This window comes from Pipistrellus hanaki (assembly GCF_964339955.1).
Source record: "Pipistrellus hanaki genome assembly, chromosome: 1".
NCBI classification, from domain to species: Eukaryota; Metazoa; Chordata; class Mammalia; order Chiroptera; family Vespertilionidae; genus Pipistrellus; species Pipistrellus hanaki.
In genome coordinates, this window is record NC_140503.1 from 55,340,920 (window position 1) to 55,360,262 (window position 19,343).

General features: G+C 39.6%; 2 protein-coding genes across 3 annotated transcripts in view; one reads left to right on the top strand and one right to left on the bottom strand.

Moving 5' to 3' along the window:
• Positions 1 to 3,593: 3,593 nt before the first annotated feature.
• Positions 3,594 to 17,420, bottom strand: DTWD1 (DTW domain containing 1). Of its 2 annotated transcripts, XM_084898334.1 has the most exons (6): positions 17,288 to 17,363; positions 15,373 to 15,472; positions 13,847 to 14,166; positions 11,252 to 11,395; positions 9,188 to 9,437; positions 3,594 to 3,921 (listed from the first exon to the last, which is right to left on the bottom strand). In XM_084898334.1, exons 3-6 carry the CDS (start codon positions 14,108 to 14,110, stop codon positions 3,674 to 3,676), a joined length of 906 nt encoding a protein of 301 aa, XP_084754460.1. In that variant the 5' UTR covers positions 14,111 to 14,166; positions 15,373 to 15,472; positions 17,288 to 17,363; the 3' UTR covers positions 3,594 to 3,673. The 2 variants fall into 2 exon arrangements, with proteins under 2 accessions (XP_084754460.1, XP_084754459.1); XM_084898333.1 differs by lacking the exon at positions 15,373 to 15,472 and having other exon boundaries at positions 17,290 to 17,420.
• Positions 17,421 to 17,464: 44 nt separating this feature from the next.
• Positions 17,465 to 19,343, top strand: part of FAM227B (family with sequence similarity 227 member B) — a 193,735-nt gene continuing 191,856 nt past the window's right edge. Inside the window, exon 1 of the mRNA XM_084898380.1 lies at positions 17,465 to 17,899. The gene's annotated coding sequence lies outside the window, so the exon portion shown is untranslated. The remainder of the gene's footprint in view (positions 17,900 to 19,343) is intronic.

A 19,343-nucleotide genomic window follows, 5' to 3' on the forward strand; every position in this document is an offset into this window, starting at 1 on the left:
GCCGGCTGTTATTTTAGCTGTAATTGATAAGTTACTAACAGAAAGAGACAAGCTCAAAAATAAGGTGGTTGGTGAGCAAATGGAATTGAAAGGGAATACAGATCCCCTAGGATGTACAGGGCTGGAGAATGAAATCGTTTGTCACCAAATCAAATGTGTTATCATTAAACACAACCTTAAAACAAAGATCAAGGCCAGGGCACTGCTACTGCCGTGGTCTCAAGAGAAAAAGCCAATAAAGGAGTACGGAGATGCATTCATTTTTTTTTTTTTAATATGCTTTTATTGATTGTTTTTATAGAGAGTGGAAGGGAGAGAGAGACATACAGAAACATCAATGAGAGAAAAATCATCCATTGGCTGCCTCCTGTACAGCCCCTACTGGGCGTTGAGCCTGTAACCTGGGCACGTTTGATTCCTTCTACCGGGAATCAAACTGGTAACATCTCAGTTCATGGGAGGGTGCTCAGCCAACTGAGCCACACCAGCAGGAGCAGATAGAGCCATTTTTCAGACCGCTGAAAGGATTAAGGAGCTGAACCTAAGTATGCCTAAAAAGAGTAAGGAAATGAGAAGCTTAACATGCTCAACACACACACACACATCGGTAAACTAAGCCATAGGCATGGCACCGTGGGCATCTCAGGCTGAACTGGTCAGTGACTGTTTCTCTCACCTCTTATGGAAAGTCTCCGGGCTGTTACTCCCCCCAGCCACTCCCATATTTGGGTGAACCCTGATTATTTATTAAATCTCTTTGTTCATCTAATACTTGTAATGAATCCACTTTCCTCACCAAATCCAGACTTAAACACCTGGCTTCCCTAAAGAGGGAGGAAGAAAGGAAGGCTAACAAGGATGAGAAGCAAATGCTCATTGGTAACTTACTATGTAGCACTTGTTTCATGAAAAGCCATGAAGAGATACTGTCAATCATTTGGCAAGTACACTTGCTTAGCCACATGGTGTATCTCTAAACAAAAGGGTGAAAAACTGTGCATCAGAAAAAAAAAGGATAGGGATTTATCTGACAGCCTCTTCTAGACCATTGATTCAGCTTGCATCATCTAGTCCTTTTGACAATCACTGGGAAACCCTGTGACATGGTGCATCCTATAGTCCACAAAGTATTGGGATGGGCCAGGGGTTCTGAGCATGTGGCTGGTTGACCGCAGGCAGAGGAATCACACAACCTGCCAGTAGTGTCACTTTGTAGGGTGGTAGCTATGGCAAAGTAAGTGGTTGATGGCATAGCAAACAGCAAGTCCAAAAATCTGAGAAGGTACTTGAGGAGGATGTATCTTATACTGTATGCAACGATATTTATTGGCACAATAATTCTGTATAATGAATGGCTATACAACTTCAGTAGCATAACAAGATGTCCATTGCTCACACATCTGCAATGGGTAGATGTCAGTTAGAGGGTTATACTGATCTTGGCTAGGATCATTCACATATCTGGGTGTTGAATGACTCTTGCATGTGCGATACATATAAAGCTCTTGCTGGCACACAACCAACCAGCTGATACATATGACACACACTGGCAATTTAATTTTGTATTTAAATTTGATAATACTATATTATATATATACTATTTTGACATGCAATTTTTTGCAATGATTACCACACAAATCATTCTTCTAATTAATTTCCTTTCAATGTTCATGAATCCATGCATGGGGCCACTAGTATTATAATGGTGACCTCATGGAACCAATCAGAAGTCCCAGATTCTAGACCAAGTTCTATCACTAACTAGTTTTGTGAGCAAGTTAGTTAATCTCTTTGGGCCTCTGTTTCCACGTGTATACAAAATCAGGGATTGCTATATATTACAATATTCCAAATGTCCTATTTTTGCAGGATGTTAGTAGTCTTTATTCAATCAAGTTTAAGAAATACTAACCTAAATAGAGTTCTAAATGTTTATTTCAGGACTTTTTAGCATCTTTATGCTGTGCCCTTTGAATCTCTAAGAGGGGAATATAATGTGCAGCAAACTCATTTCACCATTAACTAGTATTTTCATGAAACATGTGTCCCCCTGAATATACTTTTGGGAAATGTACTATTATTTCTAGCATCCAAATGGGTAAATTTATCAGTCAGGGTCCCAGAAAGAAACAGAGGGCAACTTAAAACGGGGACATTTAAGTAAAAGAATATGCTAAATGACTATTTTCAAAGACATAGGCAGGGTTTATGGAAACCTGGAGCTAATAATACCTGGGAAGTATTATATCCCTAAATGAAAATGGGTCAAGGGGGGGAAGGAGGGGCTGAAATGCAAATGAGTAGCTGCAATATCTGAAGGATGGCCTTCAAAAGAGGACAACTATGGTGCCCTGGCAGGAAAGGAGGCAGGAGAAATACATACAATTTCATTTGCTTTTCAACTTCCAGTCTCTTGTTGGTGCTTCTCATTTGTTGAAACCAACCAAAATCCAGAGGGTAAGGGAACCTACCTAACAGAACTGAGAGAAGAATGGAAGAGTGGGGGGTGGCCCCAGAGGGGCTGGCAGAAGCTATCCAGCAGAGGGCTCCGTTCACAAGCAGGTAGATTAGGTGACTAACCGATGTCCTCAGGACTCAGTCTCTCTCTCTCCACTCTGCCTTCCTTCGCTAGCTTCATTCGAAGGCAGGCTCTTGCCACCTGCAGCACAGATGCCAGCAGCTCCTCTAAGGTTATCTCATTTAGTTTACAACTCCAAATAAAATAAAAGGGCCAACATATATACAGCACTCAGTGTAGGCCAGGTGCTTTTGAAAGCCATTTAGATACACCAACTTGAGTTAATTCTCATAAGTATCCTATAAGGTAGCTATTGTATCACCTTATCTTTAGAGATGAAGAAACCGACATATGACTGGTAAGTGGAAAAGGAAAGCTGGAATTTAGATTGATAGTCTAGCTCTAGAGTCTGCGCTTTTAACCACTGCACCTACTGGTTTTTGAAAAGTAAGCCCTATCTTCTACAGCAGCCACACCATTTATCAAAAAGGATGCTGGGTCATGTGCTCATCACTGAATCAACCACCTGAGCCATGTGTCCAAGCCTCTGACAGGAACCCATGGCTGCTAGGAATTTCTCCCTAAAAAAGATGCCAGACAGATGTACAAAGCAACAATTGTCCATCACAGGCAGTGTGGACGTGAAATTATTCTAGGGACTGGAACTACAATTCTAGTTCTGCCTATGTTTGCCATTAACTTCAAACTAATTACCTTTCACTTCACTGCCAGCAAGGAGATTCTGATCCCTAATTACCTATCACTTCACTGCCAGCAAGGAGATTTTGATCCCATTTACCTCCAAATATGGTAGTGAAAATAAGTGGAAAGATACAAGGATATTTAAACAAGTATCTAAATATATCTAATTAAATAGATATAAATATAACACACTATAGTAAAATGTAGTAGTAAGATTGAGATATGCCAAACTTCTGCTAATAACTTCTGAGGCTAATTTTTCAGTCAACACTCTCTCTGAAAATTTCCTTAAATAACATCCTTAAAAAAAATTGAGGTAAAATAAATAAAGCCTCATAGTTTAAAGTGGTCTAGCAGACATGACACATGAATATTCCCTAAGAATAAACAAAACACAATTACAAGTTTATTGATTTTTAGCAAAATAAAATCACAAAAGTGGCTTCTTAGAGACTAATGAGTAATTTTTCTTGTTTCCTTGTCTCCAGAGCATTTGGCATTCTTTATCAACTGGTACATAAAAGAGTAGAAAAATAGAAGATTGTCATATTGTCCTCTGTATGTCTCTTTTAATATATCAGTATGGTAGTCTACCAGGAAGTAGTAGATGGCTTCAATGGTGGAAAGGAAGGTATCTGGCTTTCCTTTTTGATGGCGCCAGAAGCAAGTTTTTCTTGTTTTCAACTCAACTTGTAACAACCCTGCCAAAAACAAGTAAGGAAAGTATAAATATACATATACATTTTTATTCTCACCCAAGGATATGTTTATTGATCCTAGACAGAGAGGGAGGAAGAAGGGACAGAGAGAGAGAGAGAAAGAGAAAGAGAAACATCGATCGGTTGCCTCACATATGCACAATGACCAGGGATTGAACCCGCAACCTAGGTATGTGTCCTGACCTGGCATCGAATCTGCAACCTTTTTGGTGTCCAGGACAATATTTCAACCAACCGAACCACCCACCCAGGACTAAATATTTCCTAACTACAGGATGTGATACAATTAACTGATGAATTCTCTTAAGAATTTTTTTTTTTGAAGAGCACAGATAAATCCCCTTGATCCCACTTTAAAATAAGATATTTTTTTGCCATAACCAGATTAGCTCAGTGGATAGAGCACTAACCCACTGACTGAAGGGTTCCGGATTCAATTCCAGTCAAGAGCGTGTATCCTTGTTGCAGTGCAGGCTGGATCCCCAGCCCTGGTGCAGGCTTGTGTGCAAGGCAACCAATTGATGTGTCTTTTTCACATCGATCTTTCTCTCTGTCTCTCCCCCTTCCTTCCACTTTCTCTAAAAATCAATGAAAAATATCCTTGGGTGAGGATTAACAAAAATAAAGAAATAAAATATTTTCTTAAATGCATTAATGTATATAACAGAAGCAATATAAAACACAAATTGAAATCTTATACCTATAAGTCTTGGACCCAGTAGCAATGGGTGAAAGTAGTTAATATTTAAGGGATTCATCTCTCTCTCTCTCCCTCTCTCCCTCTCTCTCTCTCTCTCTCTCTCTCTCTCTCTCTCTCTCCCCCTCTCTCTCTCCCCCCCTCTTTCTTTCCCGCCCTCCCTCCCTCTCTCCCTCCCTCCCTCCCTCTCTTCCCCCCCCCCCCCTTAATCTTTATCTCAGGAGTGAGGATATTTTTCCCCATTGATTTTTACAGGGAGGAGGGAAAGGGGAGAGGGAGAAATATTTCCATGAGAAAGACCCTTTGATTGGTTGCCTCCTGTTCCAGTCCCAACCCATGTCTGGATTGAACCTGCAACTAAGGTATGTGCCTTTGACTAGGAATTGAACTCACAACCCTTCAGTTCTCAGGCTGACACTCAAACCATTGAGAAAAACTGGCCACAGCAATATTCATCTCTTTCTATCTGCTATCTACCACTGTCTTTTTTAATTTAAAGTTGTGACAGGACTAAATTTGCCAGTTTGCAGAAGGGTTTCATTTCCTTAATAAATTGACATTTAAAACATCATTCTGAATCTCACGAGGAGGGAAATAGGCAGGTTATGGTCTTTAATACTTCTAGAAGTATTGAAAATGTTCTAAGCAATTAGTACAATTAAAATCTTAATTTAGGCGGGGACCACTTTGTAAAGCATATGATTGTCTAACCACTATGCTGTACACCTGAAACTTATACAAAATAATTGAATGTAAACTGTAATTGAAAAATAAAATTAAAAGAAAAAATATTAACATAGGATTTTGACATCATCAATGTAATTTATAAAAAGAAACAAAGAGCAGCTATTATAATGCTAGTTTCTATAATACATTTAATATGTTCTAAAATGTTAAATATAAAAGCCAAGATTTAGTGACTATCACTACTAATCTATCCTGTTCTAAAGATTTTCTTGGAAATATATAGACATATAGAACCTTTTTAACTATACTGAAATACACAGACATTATATTACTTAGAAAATTTATATTTCTTTTTTAAAATTTGATATATACATTTAAAAAAATTTCTTGCCAGTAGTTCTGGCAATCAATAACTTTAAGATAAATACACAAATTATTTTAGCAGTAAAACTTGAAAGCAGGTAACTATAGATGGCTTTCCCTCTAAAATTATTGCCTGAATTTCTTCAACTAAAAAATGGGAATGAAAACCATATTGTTGTGAGGACTAAATGAGGTAGTGTATGATGAGCATTCATTAGCACACTAAGTATAGTTCAGGAAATGTTTATAACATGAACAAATCTGTCAAAATGAAGGGAGAGAGCTGGCAATTTTTAAAACAAATTACAGTATAATTTCCTATTTTAATCATTCGGACTCCCTCCCCAACAAAAAGAAAACTATCCTTCCCCCCACATCCCCCAAAAGCTTCCCATGGTGAATCTTCAAGAATGTGTGTCAGTTCACCTGCAGTTTACACTATATGATTAAATTAAACATTCAACCTTTAAATGTTTTATTTTGATAGTAGTAAAACACCCGGAGCTTTCCTCTGTAAAGTCTGACAAAATATGTTTTTACATAATTAAGGGGATTCTTAACCTCAGCACTCATAGTAAGATAACAGAAACATTATTTTTTTAATACACTACTTCTGTGGGTTTAAAGTGGGGTTTAGAGTTGTTCACTTTAATCCCATGTAATGATAAAATGTTTCCAAGCCTAAAGGCAATGATTTATAACAAACATGGTTGCTTCTTGTGAAAGTGACTGGGCTTATCTGGAAAGTGGTATTTCACAAGAACAGAGACTATAAATGTGCACACAGCCCGCGTTTCCCTGAGGTGAAATGTGGAGCCAGAGAAGACTGACTCTAGAAATCTATTTATTTAATGATTCTGAAGGAATCGAGAAATACTTTTAAAAAATTTAATGTAGCACAGAATTAAAATGGACGATACTTTCTATATGATGTGGGAAGGAAGAGAAATTATTCTGTATAAATCTGATTTTAAGCCTTAAGCACAAATGTGGACTCTCTGAAAACAGATTTTGAATTGTACCTCAGAAATTCCTTATATAGTTTTTTTCAAGTGTTTTCACTTACGTTCTTTCATTGGATCATTTCAATAACCATATAAAGAAAAAATAGCTCAGAAAAATCTTCAAACTGGGGCATAATTTGCTGTTGTAACCATCCAAGATAATGTGGCACGCAGTATTCAAAGAGCAGGGTTTTAGGGTTCCATTTCTCTATTAAACATCAGCAACCATATAAATTAAGCTAATTATCTTTACTAGTGTCACTCACTTTAGCTTGGTACTAATTAACATAAGTCAGACTCTGAAAAGTGTTATAAACCTTCTTTTCTAAATGATGTACACTTCTGACAACAGCCTGGGAGAAGCTCTCCCAGGTTGAAACTGTTTTTCCAAATGTCTAATACCAACTAGGTAGCTAGCTCTCTTGCCTTATAATCACACATTGTACACAAATAAAGTCATCAAGAAGCTGAAAAAAAAACTAAAGCTTTTAGAAAAACTGAGAAAGCCTGAAGAACTGAGTAGGTGCAACAGAACATGAGAGTTCATAGGAGATCCTGTTCTTCATATTACTGGTTATTGTTCTTGGGGAAATAAAGCAACTCTTTTAAACTATTATTATTAGGAACTAATCTTTTCATTCCAAGAGAAAAAGACATAAAACAAGAAAGAAAACCACTGTAACATAAAAGCTGCATAGGAACCACCCATATAAACTCAATCAATCTCTCTCTCTCTCCTCTCTTTCTTCCTCTCTCTCTTCCTCCCCCTCCCCTTTTTCTCTCTCTCCTCCTCCCCCAACACACACACACACACACACACACACACTTATTTTTCTTGGCTCTGTCCTTTGAAGCAACATCCAAATAGTAACAAATTTACCATATCTTGGTTTCTAATATCATTCCCAACTAAAAAAAAAAAACAACAACCCACAGTTCCTTTGAATGACTGATTATTGGTCTAGGGCAGGAGAAAAGTGCAAGTAAACTTTGAATGATTAACTCTAGTTCTGAGGAAGGAAAAAGTGCTGAACCACAAAGACTAATGAGCCATGCCCCCAAAAAAGGGCTCCCACTGACAAAATCTGAGATAATTTGGGCATTTTACACACACACACACACACACACACACACACACACACACACTAAAATCCATAATGATTATATATATTATATATATATATAATCATTATGGATTTTAACATACTGAATTAAAAAGACATGTATCAGACAACAGTGATCTCATAAATGGTACAAGGAGAGAGGACAAAAGAAGAGGAGAAAAAGGAAATGCTCTTCCTTACAAAAGAATGCCAGCTAACAAATACAGAAGAAATCATAAAATTAAAATTTTATCATTTTGCAATTCTCGATATAATTACTGATTTAAAGAAGAATCATCAGTGAATACGAAAGCCTCTGAGTGAAAAGCAGTTAGTAAATAGTTCATAGTCTCAAAGCATCACCTCACAGATTACTACTAATTTCAAAGAAGAAAATAAATCTTTAAAATGGAGAGATCTGGCAATCACCTTTAACCAAGAATTGAAAGTTATCACCAATAATGGAACAACTTATATTAAATGCCTCCTGTTTTGATGCAATAATAAGTAAACAACTTTACCTATATAAATAGGGTAATCATATAATTTATCAGTAATAGCCTCATTTCTAAGAGTAAAAAGCAATGTTATTAGTAATTATATCAAAACAATAGTTATAAATTGGAATTGTCATGGGTAATCCTGGATTTATCCTTATCTGTAAGGATCCTTGCAAAAAAATTTAAACTGAATCTATCATGATGAAACATTCAGACAACTGACCTGTCCTCTTCACACAATTCTAAGTCATGAAAAGCAGAAACAGGGAACTGTTCTACATTAAAAGAGAAAGAGACATAACCAAATGGAATGTTACACACTACATCATACATCAGAGGGAAAAAAGCTACAGAATATATTTTTGGGTCAGTTAGGGAAATGTGAATTTGGACTGTATATTAGACATTACAGAAGTTTTGTTAATTTTTTAAAAAATATATTTTATTGATTTTTTACAGAGAGGAAGGGAGAGAGAGATAGAGAGCTAGAAGCATCGATGAGAGAGAAACATCGACCAGCTGCCTCCTGCACACCCCCCACTGGGGATGTGCCCACAACCCAGGTACATGCCCTTGACCGGAATCGAAACTGGGACCGGTTTCGGCAGTTTTGTTAATTTTCTTGAAGTGATAATGGTATTATGATCATGCAATTATTCTTAAAAGATGTATACAAGTATTTAAAGGTGAAGTGTTGTAAAGCCTACATCATTCTTTCAAAAATACATATCTAAGTATATTACAAACGAAACACAGAAAAGAGAAATAAAGCAAATGTGGTGAAAGATGTATGGGTAGTTAATGCAATTCTCCTAATGTACCTGGAGACATGAAGTTTTCTGAAATGAAAGTTGGGGGAGAAAAGCAATACAAAAACATTTTGTTTTTTCTTACCCTGAAGTCTCTCATCAGTGAATATTTTGTTTGTTTGGTTCCAGGTGCTATCTATAAATATAATTTTTTTCAGTGTTGTCTCTTTGCACTTGCTGTCATTCAAATCTGGTTCTTCAGTTTTCTTGCGTTTACTAGATGGCTTGTCAGGGTCATCATTTTTGCCTCTCACATTATTTTGAATCCTTTTTTGCAGATGAAAAGAAATATCTTTTATTGAGACAGACTTAGGTCCCGGAAAAATGAGTGCAACCTAAAGCAAAGAAACTTAATTTAATAGTGTGTAATTATGATCAGAATGAATAAATTCTGACTTAAAACTTTAAGAGAAAAAAATGTGAATATCTAAGAAACAAGCATTAGTTTCTACTACATTCATTTCTTTAATACATGTGGTAAAGTTTTTGACTCTTCCCAAGTAATTTATAATCATTATATACTACCCAAAAGTTTTATTTCAAAATAAGTTATTCATCTGTGGATAGAAGCCTAGTTAATTATACCTTGAAAGAGAAAACTAAATTTTATAATATTCTGTAAAAGAGCCACTGAAAAGTGCTCAATAATTAAATACAATTTTTACCTATATAATAGACAAAACAAATGATACACAGTAGATACTGGTAAGCAATTTGGCAAATTAAAGAGTCTTGAAATGTTCACACTCTTTCATCAAATAATTTCACTTATGGGCATTTAATAAAATAATCCTAAATACCCATATACCCACCACACCCATAATATTTATTAAAAATATACCTATTACAGTGAAAAATTAAAACTGAAAAATGTAACTTTAAAGGAAAAATTCTATAAATTACAATACTTCTTTTCTTTTAGCATTTTACTGAGAGTTTATATACTCCTAGAGCCTTTAATGTCTAAATGGCTGCTATCATAAAGCAGGCATCCAATTTTTTTTGTTTGTTTTTTTGTGAAGTGTATTTGTGAAATGAATAGATGTTGGTAGAATTATGAGTATTTTATTCCCCATAGTTTTCTGTATTCACCAAGTTTTCTTTAACAAGCATCATTTTTAATATTAAAAATAAGCATTATAAAAATAAAAGAAACAAAAAATCTTGCATTTTTAAACTTTAAACTTACATACAAATTGCTTAAACATCTATAATCCATGACAATATTCCCCATGTACTCAATTAGCAAAGTCTAAGGGTTTTAGATTTTCTTGGATTGTAAGATATCACATCACTTTATTGAATCTAGCACTGTGTTCTATTTAATTAACATAAATTTTACCTAGTTGACTAGAGAATGAAATGCAAATATATTCCTAGATCCAAAATTCAGGTATTACTTACAAACACAATTTTCTATATAAACTCAATAAAAAACATACTTACGGAAAAGGAAAAACCAGGTTCTTTTGAGAACAACTGAGTATATGTATTAATTTTTAATTTTGTTTCTGATTAACACCACCAATAAATGATCCCCAATATACCTAAAGGGGGTTACAAATTTCTTTTAAAAGTACCCAATGTCTACCTCTTTTTGAGCTCTATTATAAAATTACTTTTCACCAATGTGAAATTCCAACTATGTGAAAACCAACTAAGAATCTAGAAGTGAGCAAGGAAGGCCTCTGAGCTAACAAAAGAAATGTTACAAAAGCCATATACTAAAGCTCTAAATTTAGGGAGAATTCCTGAAAATTTTTTCATCCAGTCTTTCTTTTGGACAAATTCCAATAATGTTTGTAATCTGGTTTATCAGTTTGCATCAAATTAGACCACCTATGAGTCGTATGCATGGGCAGGACAAGGAAGTGGCGAGAAAGTAAAAGTAGGCATAATAATATTGGCAAAGTGTAAAAACTTAAAGAAATAATTCAGAAAAAGTGATAAAGTGGAAAAACTCAAAAAAGCCCAACAAATCTAGGATCTTCTGATTTCTTCAGACACCAGTGAAGTAAAGTGTATGTTGTTTAGAGCTAGATCATTAAGAAAAGTATTAAATTGTGTTCAAGTAAATTCTGAAAGACATTGGAATTTAAAGTTCATTTTTAGCTTCAATGTGAACAGTTGTAGGAAATAAGCTACCTACTTCATGGTCCTCTTCTTCATATTCTGGAATACAAGGGTATGTGTAAATATTTACAAATTCAGGTGCTAAGAGTTTCGCATGTATAGCAGTACTTTTGCCATCTGTTTCATTTGGATGTTTAATGATGTCAATCTTCAGTGGAAGCTAAAGTTAAAGAAAAAAAAAAAAGACAAGTGAACAAACCACCTCCCCCTGCTCCTGAGGGGTGATCGGGGCAGCCATTGCCACTCATACCCGCTGATGGTGCCAGCCCCTCTCACACCCTCTGCTAGCACTGGTCTCAATCACTCTGCACCATCAGTGGGTGGGAGCAGGGCCAGCACTGGCAGCATCCTAACTAATAAAAGAATGATATGCAAATTAACCATCACTCTGCTACACCCACCAGCCATGCCCACCAGCCAATCAGAGCAAGTATGCAAATAAACCCAACCAAGATGGCTACAGGCACAGAGAGCAGAAGGGAGGCTTGAGTTTCCCAGGCAATGGAGGAAGCCAAGCTTTCAACCTGCCCTTGCGGGCCTAAGCCTACACTGAAGGCTACAAAGTTTCAATTATATAAGGTAAACAAATCCAAACAGAAATAATGGCAGCCACAGAGCAAGCAGAAGGCTTGGCTCTGCTCCAGGCTACAAAGTTTCAATTGTAGAAGATAAATAAATTCCAGATACCAGGGCCTCCAGCTTTGGTCACCAAGGGGTGTGGCTGGCCTGCAAACCACCACAGACTCCTTGCCCAGGCTTCCCACACCCCAAGGGAACCCCCACCCTGATCTGGGACACCCTTCAGGGCAAACCAGCTGGCTCCCACCCATGCACTAGGCCTCTATCCTATCTAATAAAAGAGTAATATGCAGATTGGCCATTACTCCAACACACAATATGGCTGCCCCCATGTGGTCAAAAATCCTTCCCCCAAGTGGACACAGATGGCCACCACAAGATCGCCAGCAGTGGAGGGCAGTTGGAGGTGATCAACCTTGCAGGGGAGGTCACTTAGGGGTGACCAGGTAGGTCTGCAGAGGAGGGAAGTTGGGGGCAAACAGGCTGGCAGGGGAACAATTAGACATCAATCAGGCTCGCATGGGAGTGGTTAGGGGGTGATCAGGCTGGCAGGCAGAAGCAGTTAGGGTCAATCAGGAAGGCACACCGGCAAGCAGTTGGGGGCCAGCAGTCCTGAATTGTGAGATGTCCCAGATTGGAGAGGGTTCAGGCTGGATTGAGGGACACCCGGCCTCCATGCACGAATTTTGTGCACCAGGCCTCTAGTATAATAATAAAAGGGTAATATGCTAATTAGACCGGAAGCCCAGGTTCTGGGTGCCTGCCAGTGGCAGCCCAGAGGAAAGGGTGCTTGCCGACAGCCAGAGGGAAGCCTGGATCCCAGGTGCCAGAGAGAAGCTGGTACCAGCAGCCAGGGAAGGAAGGGCTACTCCTGCACGAACTTTTGTGCATCAGGCCTCTAGTCCTATATAATAAAGAAGTTAATATGCTAATTAGACCAGATGGTGGAATGACCTTCTGGAATGACCAGTGGGCAGATAGCAGGGTCACAGGGCTGTAAGGCAGCTGGGGCTGCAAGGCCTACTCTTGCATGAATTTCCTGCACTGGGCCTCTAAAATATATATATTTTAGAGTAACTCTTCAACCATTTGACTGTCTGACCATCCGACTAGCAGTAATGATGCACAATGACCACCAAGGGGCAGACGCTCAACACGGGAACTGCTGAGCTGCGGTGATTTGGCAGCTGCAGTTCTTAGGTGATGCACCAGGAACCAGAGAGGTGGCAGTCAAATTCCAGGGGTGTCACCGAGAACTGTCCTCTCGAAATCCGGGACCCCTTGGGGGATGTCGGAGAGCTGGTTTCGGCCCAATCCCTGCAGGCCAGGCCAAGAGACCCCACTGGTGCACCAGGCCTCTAGTGTAGTAATAAATTCTTTGATTACGTAGACATGACGGTTTACAGATTTTTATACTTTATATAATAGTAGTCTTGGAAAGCAACAAAAATATAAGCTAAGCAATCAATTCACATATGTTTTAAAAATCTGGCTTTAAATTACTATAAATTATAACATAGCCCAATGAGTAGGTCTTAAGTCTTTTCAATTTTAGTTTTGTTTTAATCACTGACAGGTGCTCCATATTCATGTATAGGACGGAGCCAACCCCATTCTACAAAAGCCTAAACAAAAATGAGCCCTACCTAGCTTTCTCAGAGCAGTCCAAGGACCTGAGGCAGTTTTTGAAGCTCCTTCAGGCAGTCTATAAACTTGTCTCTTGTAGTATTCATGTTTATACTACATTTTTTTCTATGTTGTAAATTAATTATAATCATCCATTTAAAAAACAATTGATTTCATTAAACATAACACCATCTCAGACCTTAATGTTTTGGAAACCTGAATCTGTTTTTCCACAGACAAGAAAAACAAATAGGTTTCGAGTCTATAGGATTAAATTACTATTTATATAATTCATTTTCCTAATGATGCTATTTATCAAGTGTATCAATTACATTAGAACAGGAAAATATGAGATGTCTTTTTAAAATCTATGTTCCTACTTTCAAAAATTAAATTTCTTACCAACCTTCACAAGTGGCAACTGCTCCACAGGTACATTTTCAACTGGGACATAACATGTATAGCAGTAGAACATTCTTGAACCACCACATTTAAGACATTTTGATCTTCCATTTTGCTGAGCTTTTTGAAGAACTTCTTGCGATGCTAAGCATAAGTTTTGAAGAGGATCTTCCGCATCTATGGAAGTAGTTTGTGGTTGTTTTTTTTCAACCAATCTTGAATTATTTTCTTCCCTTTCTTTAAGTAATATAGGTGGGCTGAGAGACATTTTTCATTCAAACTGAAGTTTAACATCTATTTCTAAAACACATTATCATAAGTGCACTGAAAAAAAAAAATAGTGGGGGGGCAAAATATAAACATTTTACTCACTGTCTCCACAAATAAATTACTCAATTTAATTCACAACTGTGTGCTGTTTTTAGTATTAACAAAAGTTAGCAAGTTTTTAATTCACTAAATCAGCATACTTTTGAATTAAATTTATTGGAAATACAAAATTAAAATGCAATAAACTCAAAACCATAAATTATCCTTTGGAGGGACTCTCCCATAAAAACAGAAAGGTGCTCTCATAGGAAAATTATTTCAAATATAAAGTTTAGGTAGCAACAATCCATTTTTCAGTGACTCTCTTTGTTCCTAAAACAGTCGTTTTGTTTTATATTAGAAATGCAATGATTTAATGTATCAGCCAGGAATGTATTCAAACTAATAAGCTCTTTGAAGGACCTGGACATACAAATGGCCAAGACACATATGAAAATTTGCTCAAAGTTGCTAATCATCAGAGAAATGCAAATTAAATGACAATGAGATATCACCTTACATCTGTCAGAATGGCTACCATCAACAAATTAACAATTGACAAGTGCTAGCTGAGAGGGCAGGGCAGGGTGAGGGGGCAGGGCGGGGTAAGAGGGCAGGCGGGCGAGAGGGCAGGGTGGGGCGGGTCCAGCTCCAGGTAACTGGACCCTAGGCCTAACCCAACCAATCAGGTCAGCCAAGGTAGTGGCACCACCCTCCCTATAAAACCCATTGATATGTTAAGTTCTTCCTCTCTCTCGCCCATGCCCTCCCTCCTTGGTGTGGGTGAGACTGGGCTCGGACTAGTCTGAAATAAATACAGGCTTTCTGCAATTGCATCGGATTCGGCTCCCTGGTAGTCTTTGGGGTTGATGACACTTGGGCACAACACTAGCCAGGATGTGGAGAAAAGTAAACACTAGTACACTGCTGGTCAGAATGCAGACTAGTTCAGCCACTATGGGAAACAGTATGGAGTTTCCTCAAAAATTAAATATGGAACTGCCATTTGACCAATGATTCAACTTCTAGGAATATATCCTTAATAAACCTGAATGACCAATCAGAAAGAACAGATGCACCCCTATGTTCAAAGCAGTGCAATTTACGATAGCTAAGATCTGGAAACAGCCCAAGTGCCCATCAGTAGATGAGTGGGTAAAAAGAGCTGTGGTACATTTACACCATGAAATATTATGCAGCAGTAAAAAAAGGACCTCTTACCCTTGAAACAGCACAGACAGACCTGGAGAGTACTATGCTAAGTGAAATATGCCAGTCAGAAAAAAGATAAGTATTACATGATCTCACTTATATGTGGAATCTAAAGAACAAAATAAACTGATGAACAAAATAGATCCAGAGAAATAGAAGCATGGAACAGACTGTTGAATCTCAGAGGGAAGGTGGGGGTGGGTGGGTAGGTGGGAAGAAATTAATCAAAGAATTTATATGTATATATGCATCACCCATGGTCATAGACAATACTGTGGGGAAGGCCTGAGATGGGGGACAGGTGCAAGCTAAAAGGGATCAATGGGGGAAATTTCAACAATCAAGATTTTAAAAAAAATAAGTGAGGAGAAAAGGAGACTTTATTCCTAAGAAACTAACTGGTAAAAATCCATCATTCTACAACTTAAATTGGAAACAAATTCTCCTTCTACCCTATACCCCCAGAAAGCAAATTACTCACCAAGTTGCATCAATTCTACCTTACACGTAATCCTCTACGTTTAGTTTCAAAAAGTAAGGATTCTAGGGCCTTTCTTACATCTCTACCTCTGTGCACTTATTGATTCCACATATTTAACATGGAAAAGGGCACCTTAACTTGGAGCACCTTTGATGGAAGTTACGTGTCCTAGCAGATAGTGAACTCTGCAAGAGCAGAGCTCTTTACTCCACTCACCTATCCCTGTATCTGATGCAGCAGGAGTAAGTCAACAAATACTTAACTAAATCAAAACCATTCTAAAAAAAGAAAAAAAAAAAAAAAAGAAAAAAAAAAGGAAAAGCATACTGTTTGCATCTTGCTACTGAAGTTGCTGAAAAACTAATTTTATGGGTCAAATGCAGCCTGACAGACCTCTTTTTGCAAAACAGTACTAATGGAAAGGCCCCTAACTACAACCAAGTTGATGTACCTCCTAATGAAACATCACAGAACTGTCCTGTATTATATATATATTAAGCCCCCTTCAAATATTTCCAGGAATATTTTTAAGAACCCTGGTCACGTAACGTACAGATCTCACACCCACTTTTTAAATTCCAAGGTATCACCTTTTTCATACAGGACCCATGGCCACTCCCAGACCACCCACCAAGCGGTAGGCATCAGTACTTCCTTAGTTGTACACCATGGGCGCTTTTATCCGCTAATTCCACGGACTTAAAGTGATAATATACTTCCTTACTTGTCCTGCATTTCCTCCAAATAATTCGACATAAGTAACAGGCTCCTTTGCTTACTATGTAAGCACTAGAGGCCCAGTGCACAAAATTTGGGGGGGGGGGGGGGGAGGTAAGTCTTTCAGCCCTGCCTGCACCCTCTCACAATCCAGGACTGCTGGCTCCTAACTGCTTGCCTGCCCAGCCTGCTTGATTGCCCCTAACCATTCTGCTTGCTTGCCTCATGGCCCATAACCACTGGCCTGTCTGATTGCCACAACTGCTCACCTGCCTGCCTGATCACCCCTAACCCCTCTGCCTGCCTGATGGCCCATCATATTTCACTTTTATTATTATAGATTATCTTAATACTTTAAATACTACAATGCATGGCATACTATGTCTGTGCTAAGTTTCTCCTGCCGCAAACCACTGCAAACACTAAAAATACAAACTTTGCCAGGACAGACTTTCTTCGAGGCGGAAAGCACCAACAATAATTGTTGGGGGAGGGAGGGAGGTGGAGGAGGGAGGGGATTTGTTTGTTGTTTTTTTGAGAAAAATCTGAAGCCTTTTTCCCAAGGGGCCCGCAACAACCAAAAAATGCCAGCGCCGCGCAGGGATCCCGGGAGGACCTCGGTGCGGCTCGGTCAGCGGCGTCCGCTCCCCGCGCCGCGCGGAGCCAGCGCCCCGGCCCCGGAGGGGCGCGCGGACCGCCCGGGAGGGAAGCCGGAGTGGGACTCACACCTGCAGCCCGCGCTCCTCGCGCCGGTCCACGCGTCCTCCGCCGCCCGGAGCCCGTGGGAGCGCCCGCCCTGCTCGTGCGTGAACGCGGCGGAGCGCTTTCCGGGCGACACCGGAGGGCGGAGCCGGCCGTTGCTAAGGCCGTTGCTAGGTCCCGGCGTGGGCGGCGCGGCCGGCGGCGGAGGTAACGGCGGGAGGAGGCGCGGAGGGCTCACGGAAGTCCCGCCCCCGCCGGTCTGGTCCCGGAGGTGAGGGTGGGCCTGCTGCCTGCGGAGCGGGGCCCCGGGGTGCCCGGGGTCCGAGGCCGGCCTTACAGCCGCCTGCCTGGCTCCCCGTTCTCCTCTCAGGCCGGCCGGGGCCGCGGAGGGGGGACTGCGGTTCTGGAAACACTCCCCCAAGGTGTGGTAGTTGCTGTGAGTTGTGGAAATGCCCATCCCACCGACCGCGTGTCCCTGATACCAACCCCAAAAGACCTCAGTCCTGAGAACTTGGTTCTAGTCCTTGTGCATGGCTGTGTCAGGACACGTATGTGTGGTTGGAGGACTTGGTTTGTTTACAAACTGCACATGCCTGAAGAGGTGGGGCTGCTTTTGTGCGCTTTTCCAGTTTGAAAGTAAGCACACGCCATATACGGATAGATATTCCCCCCACCCTCGCCCCCCAATCCAAAGACAAGCCAAACCTAAAAAAGTGTATGATCACAACTGAGAGATGGGAATACAAGGACTAGATATGGAGCAATCTATTGTGCAGTATGAATTCAGCAAGTGAAATACAGGACAGAACCTTGACCTGGAGGAGGTTACCATACCAAGTTAAGCACGGGGAGTACAGAAAATGTAATATTACTAATAAATTGTAGGATTTTCAAAACAGCTCAGAATGGACTGGCCAATGAGGGCTTATTGGTTGGACTTAAGACCTTTTATTTAAGAATGATTGGGCTAGGGCAGTGTTTTTCAAGGGGATTGTGTGTGGGACCCATTGTGGAGTTCCTATTTGTAAGGAAGGAAGTCTATTTAGCCAAAACTACGCTTTTAAAAAATGAAATAGTATAATGTGAAAATATTAGTGCATGGCACTTGGTAAGGCTAAGCATTGCTTTATGGAGTTTAAAATTATTGCCGCAACCTTTGTGGCGAGGCTCAGGACCTGAAGGAGGGGCCGACGCACAAATGAAAATGTTAAACAAGAAATATTTAGAAGGCATTAGGGGGAACCTCTTTTCCTGAAGAGACACACAGAGTCCTGGCCTAGCCTGCTTTTTATTCAATTTTAGATACACACCTTCCACTCAGTAAAGCACGGCAAACACGTAGGAGATCAGACAATCTCAAATGTCCAGTAAACATTTACTTGGAGGCTTTCAAGTCAGGAGATTGCTTTGAGCCACCTCTAGCTCAACATGAGCAATTGGTGCCTAGCATCATCCCTGCTGATGCTCAAAGTCCATCCACCTTCTGCATTCCTTGGTGCACACTTATGGCATTTTGACAGTTTGGCATGCAGTGGCTTCCCACAAGTTATGTCTATACACACACACACACACACACACACACACACAGAGTGGCCAGATTATTATGATCTCTGAATGCATAATAATCTGGCCACTCAGTATATATCCTATATAATAAAAGGCTAATATGCAAATTGTCCCCTAGACCAGGAGTTCGACCAGCAGGCAGGCCGGTCAACCGCCCATGTCCCCTACCCCTGGCCAGGCTGGCCAGACTCCACCCATGCATGAATTCATGCACCAGGCCTCTAATATACACATACCCCCCCCTCCCCCCCCCCCCCCACACACACACACACTGAGTGGCCAGATTATGCCTTCAGATATTATCATAATCTGGCCATTCAGTGTGTATATGCACACAATTTATATAATATACATACATATACTAGGTCATGTTTATAAAGTCTATTTCTTATTTTGTGTTTTTCTTTAAAAAGTTTGAAAGTCACTGCTTTAGGGAGAAAGATGAACTTTCTGGGTAAGAGAAGTAGCAATAACAAAAGTCTCCAAACCAAGAATAAATCACATCTTTTTCTTC

Bases quoted from the DNA above. Each gene is read 5' to 3' on its own strand.
- DTWD1 (XM_084898333.1), bottom strand. From the start codon at position 14,110: ATGTCTCTCAGCCCACCTATATTACTTAAAGAAAGGGAAGAAAATAAT. The intron at 11,396-13,846 runs GTTGGTAAGAAA...CTTTAACTTTAG, and splicing joins AGCAGTTGCCACTTGTGAAG to CTTCCACTGAAGATTGACAT. The intron at 9,438-11,251 runs GTAGGTAGCTTA...TCTTTGCTTTAG, and splicing joins ATGAAGAAGAGGACCATGAA to GTTGCACTCATTTTTCCGGG.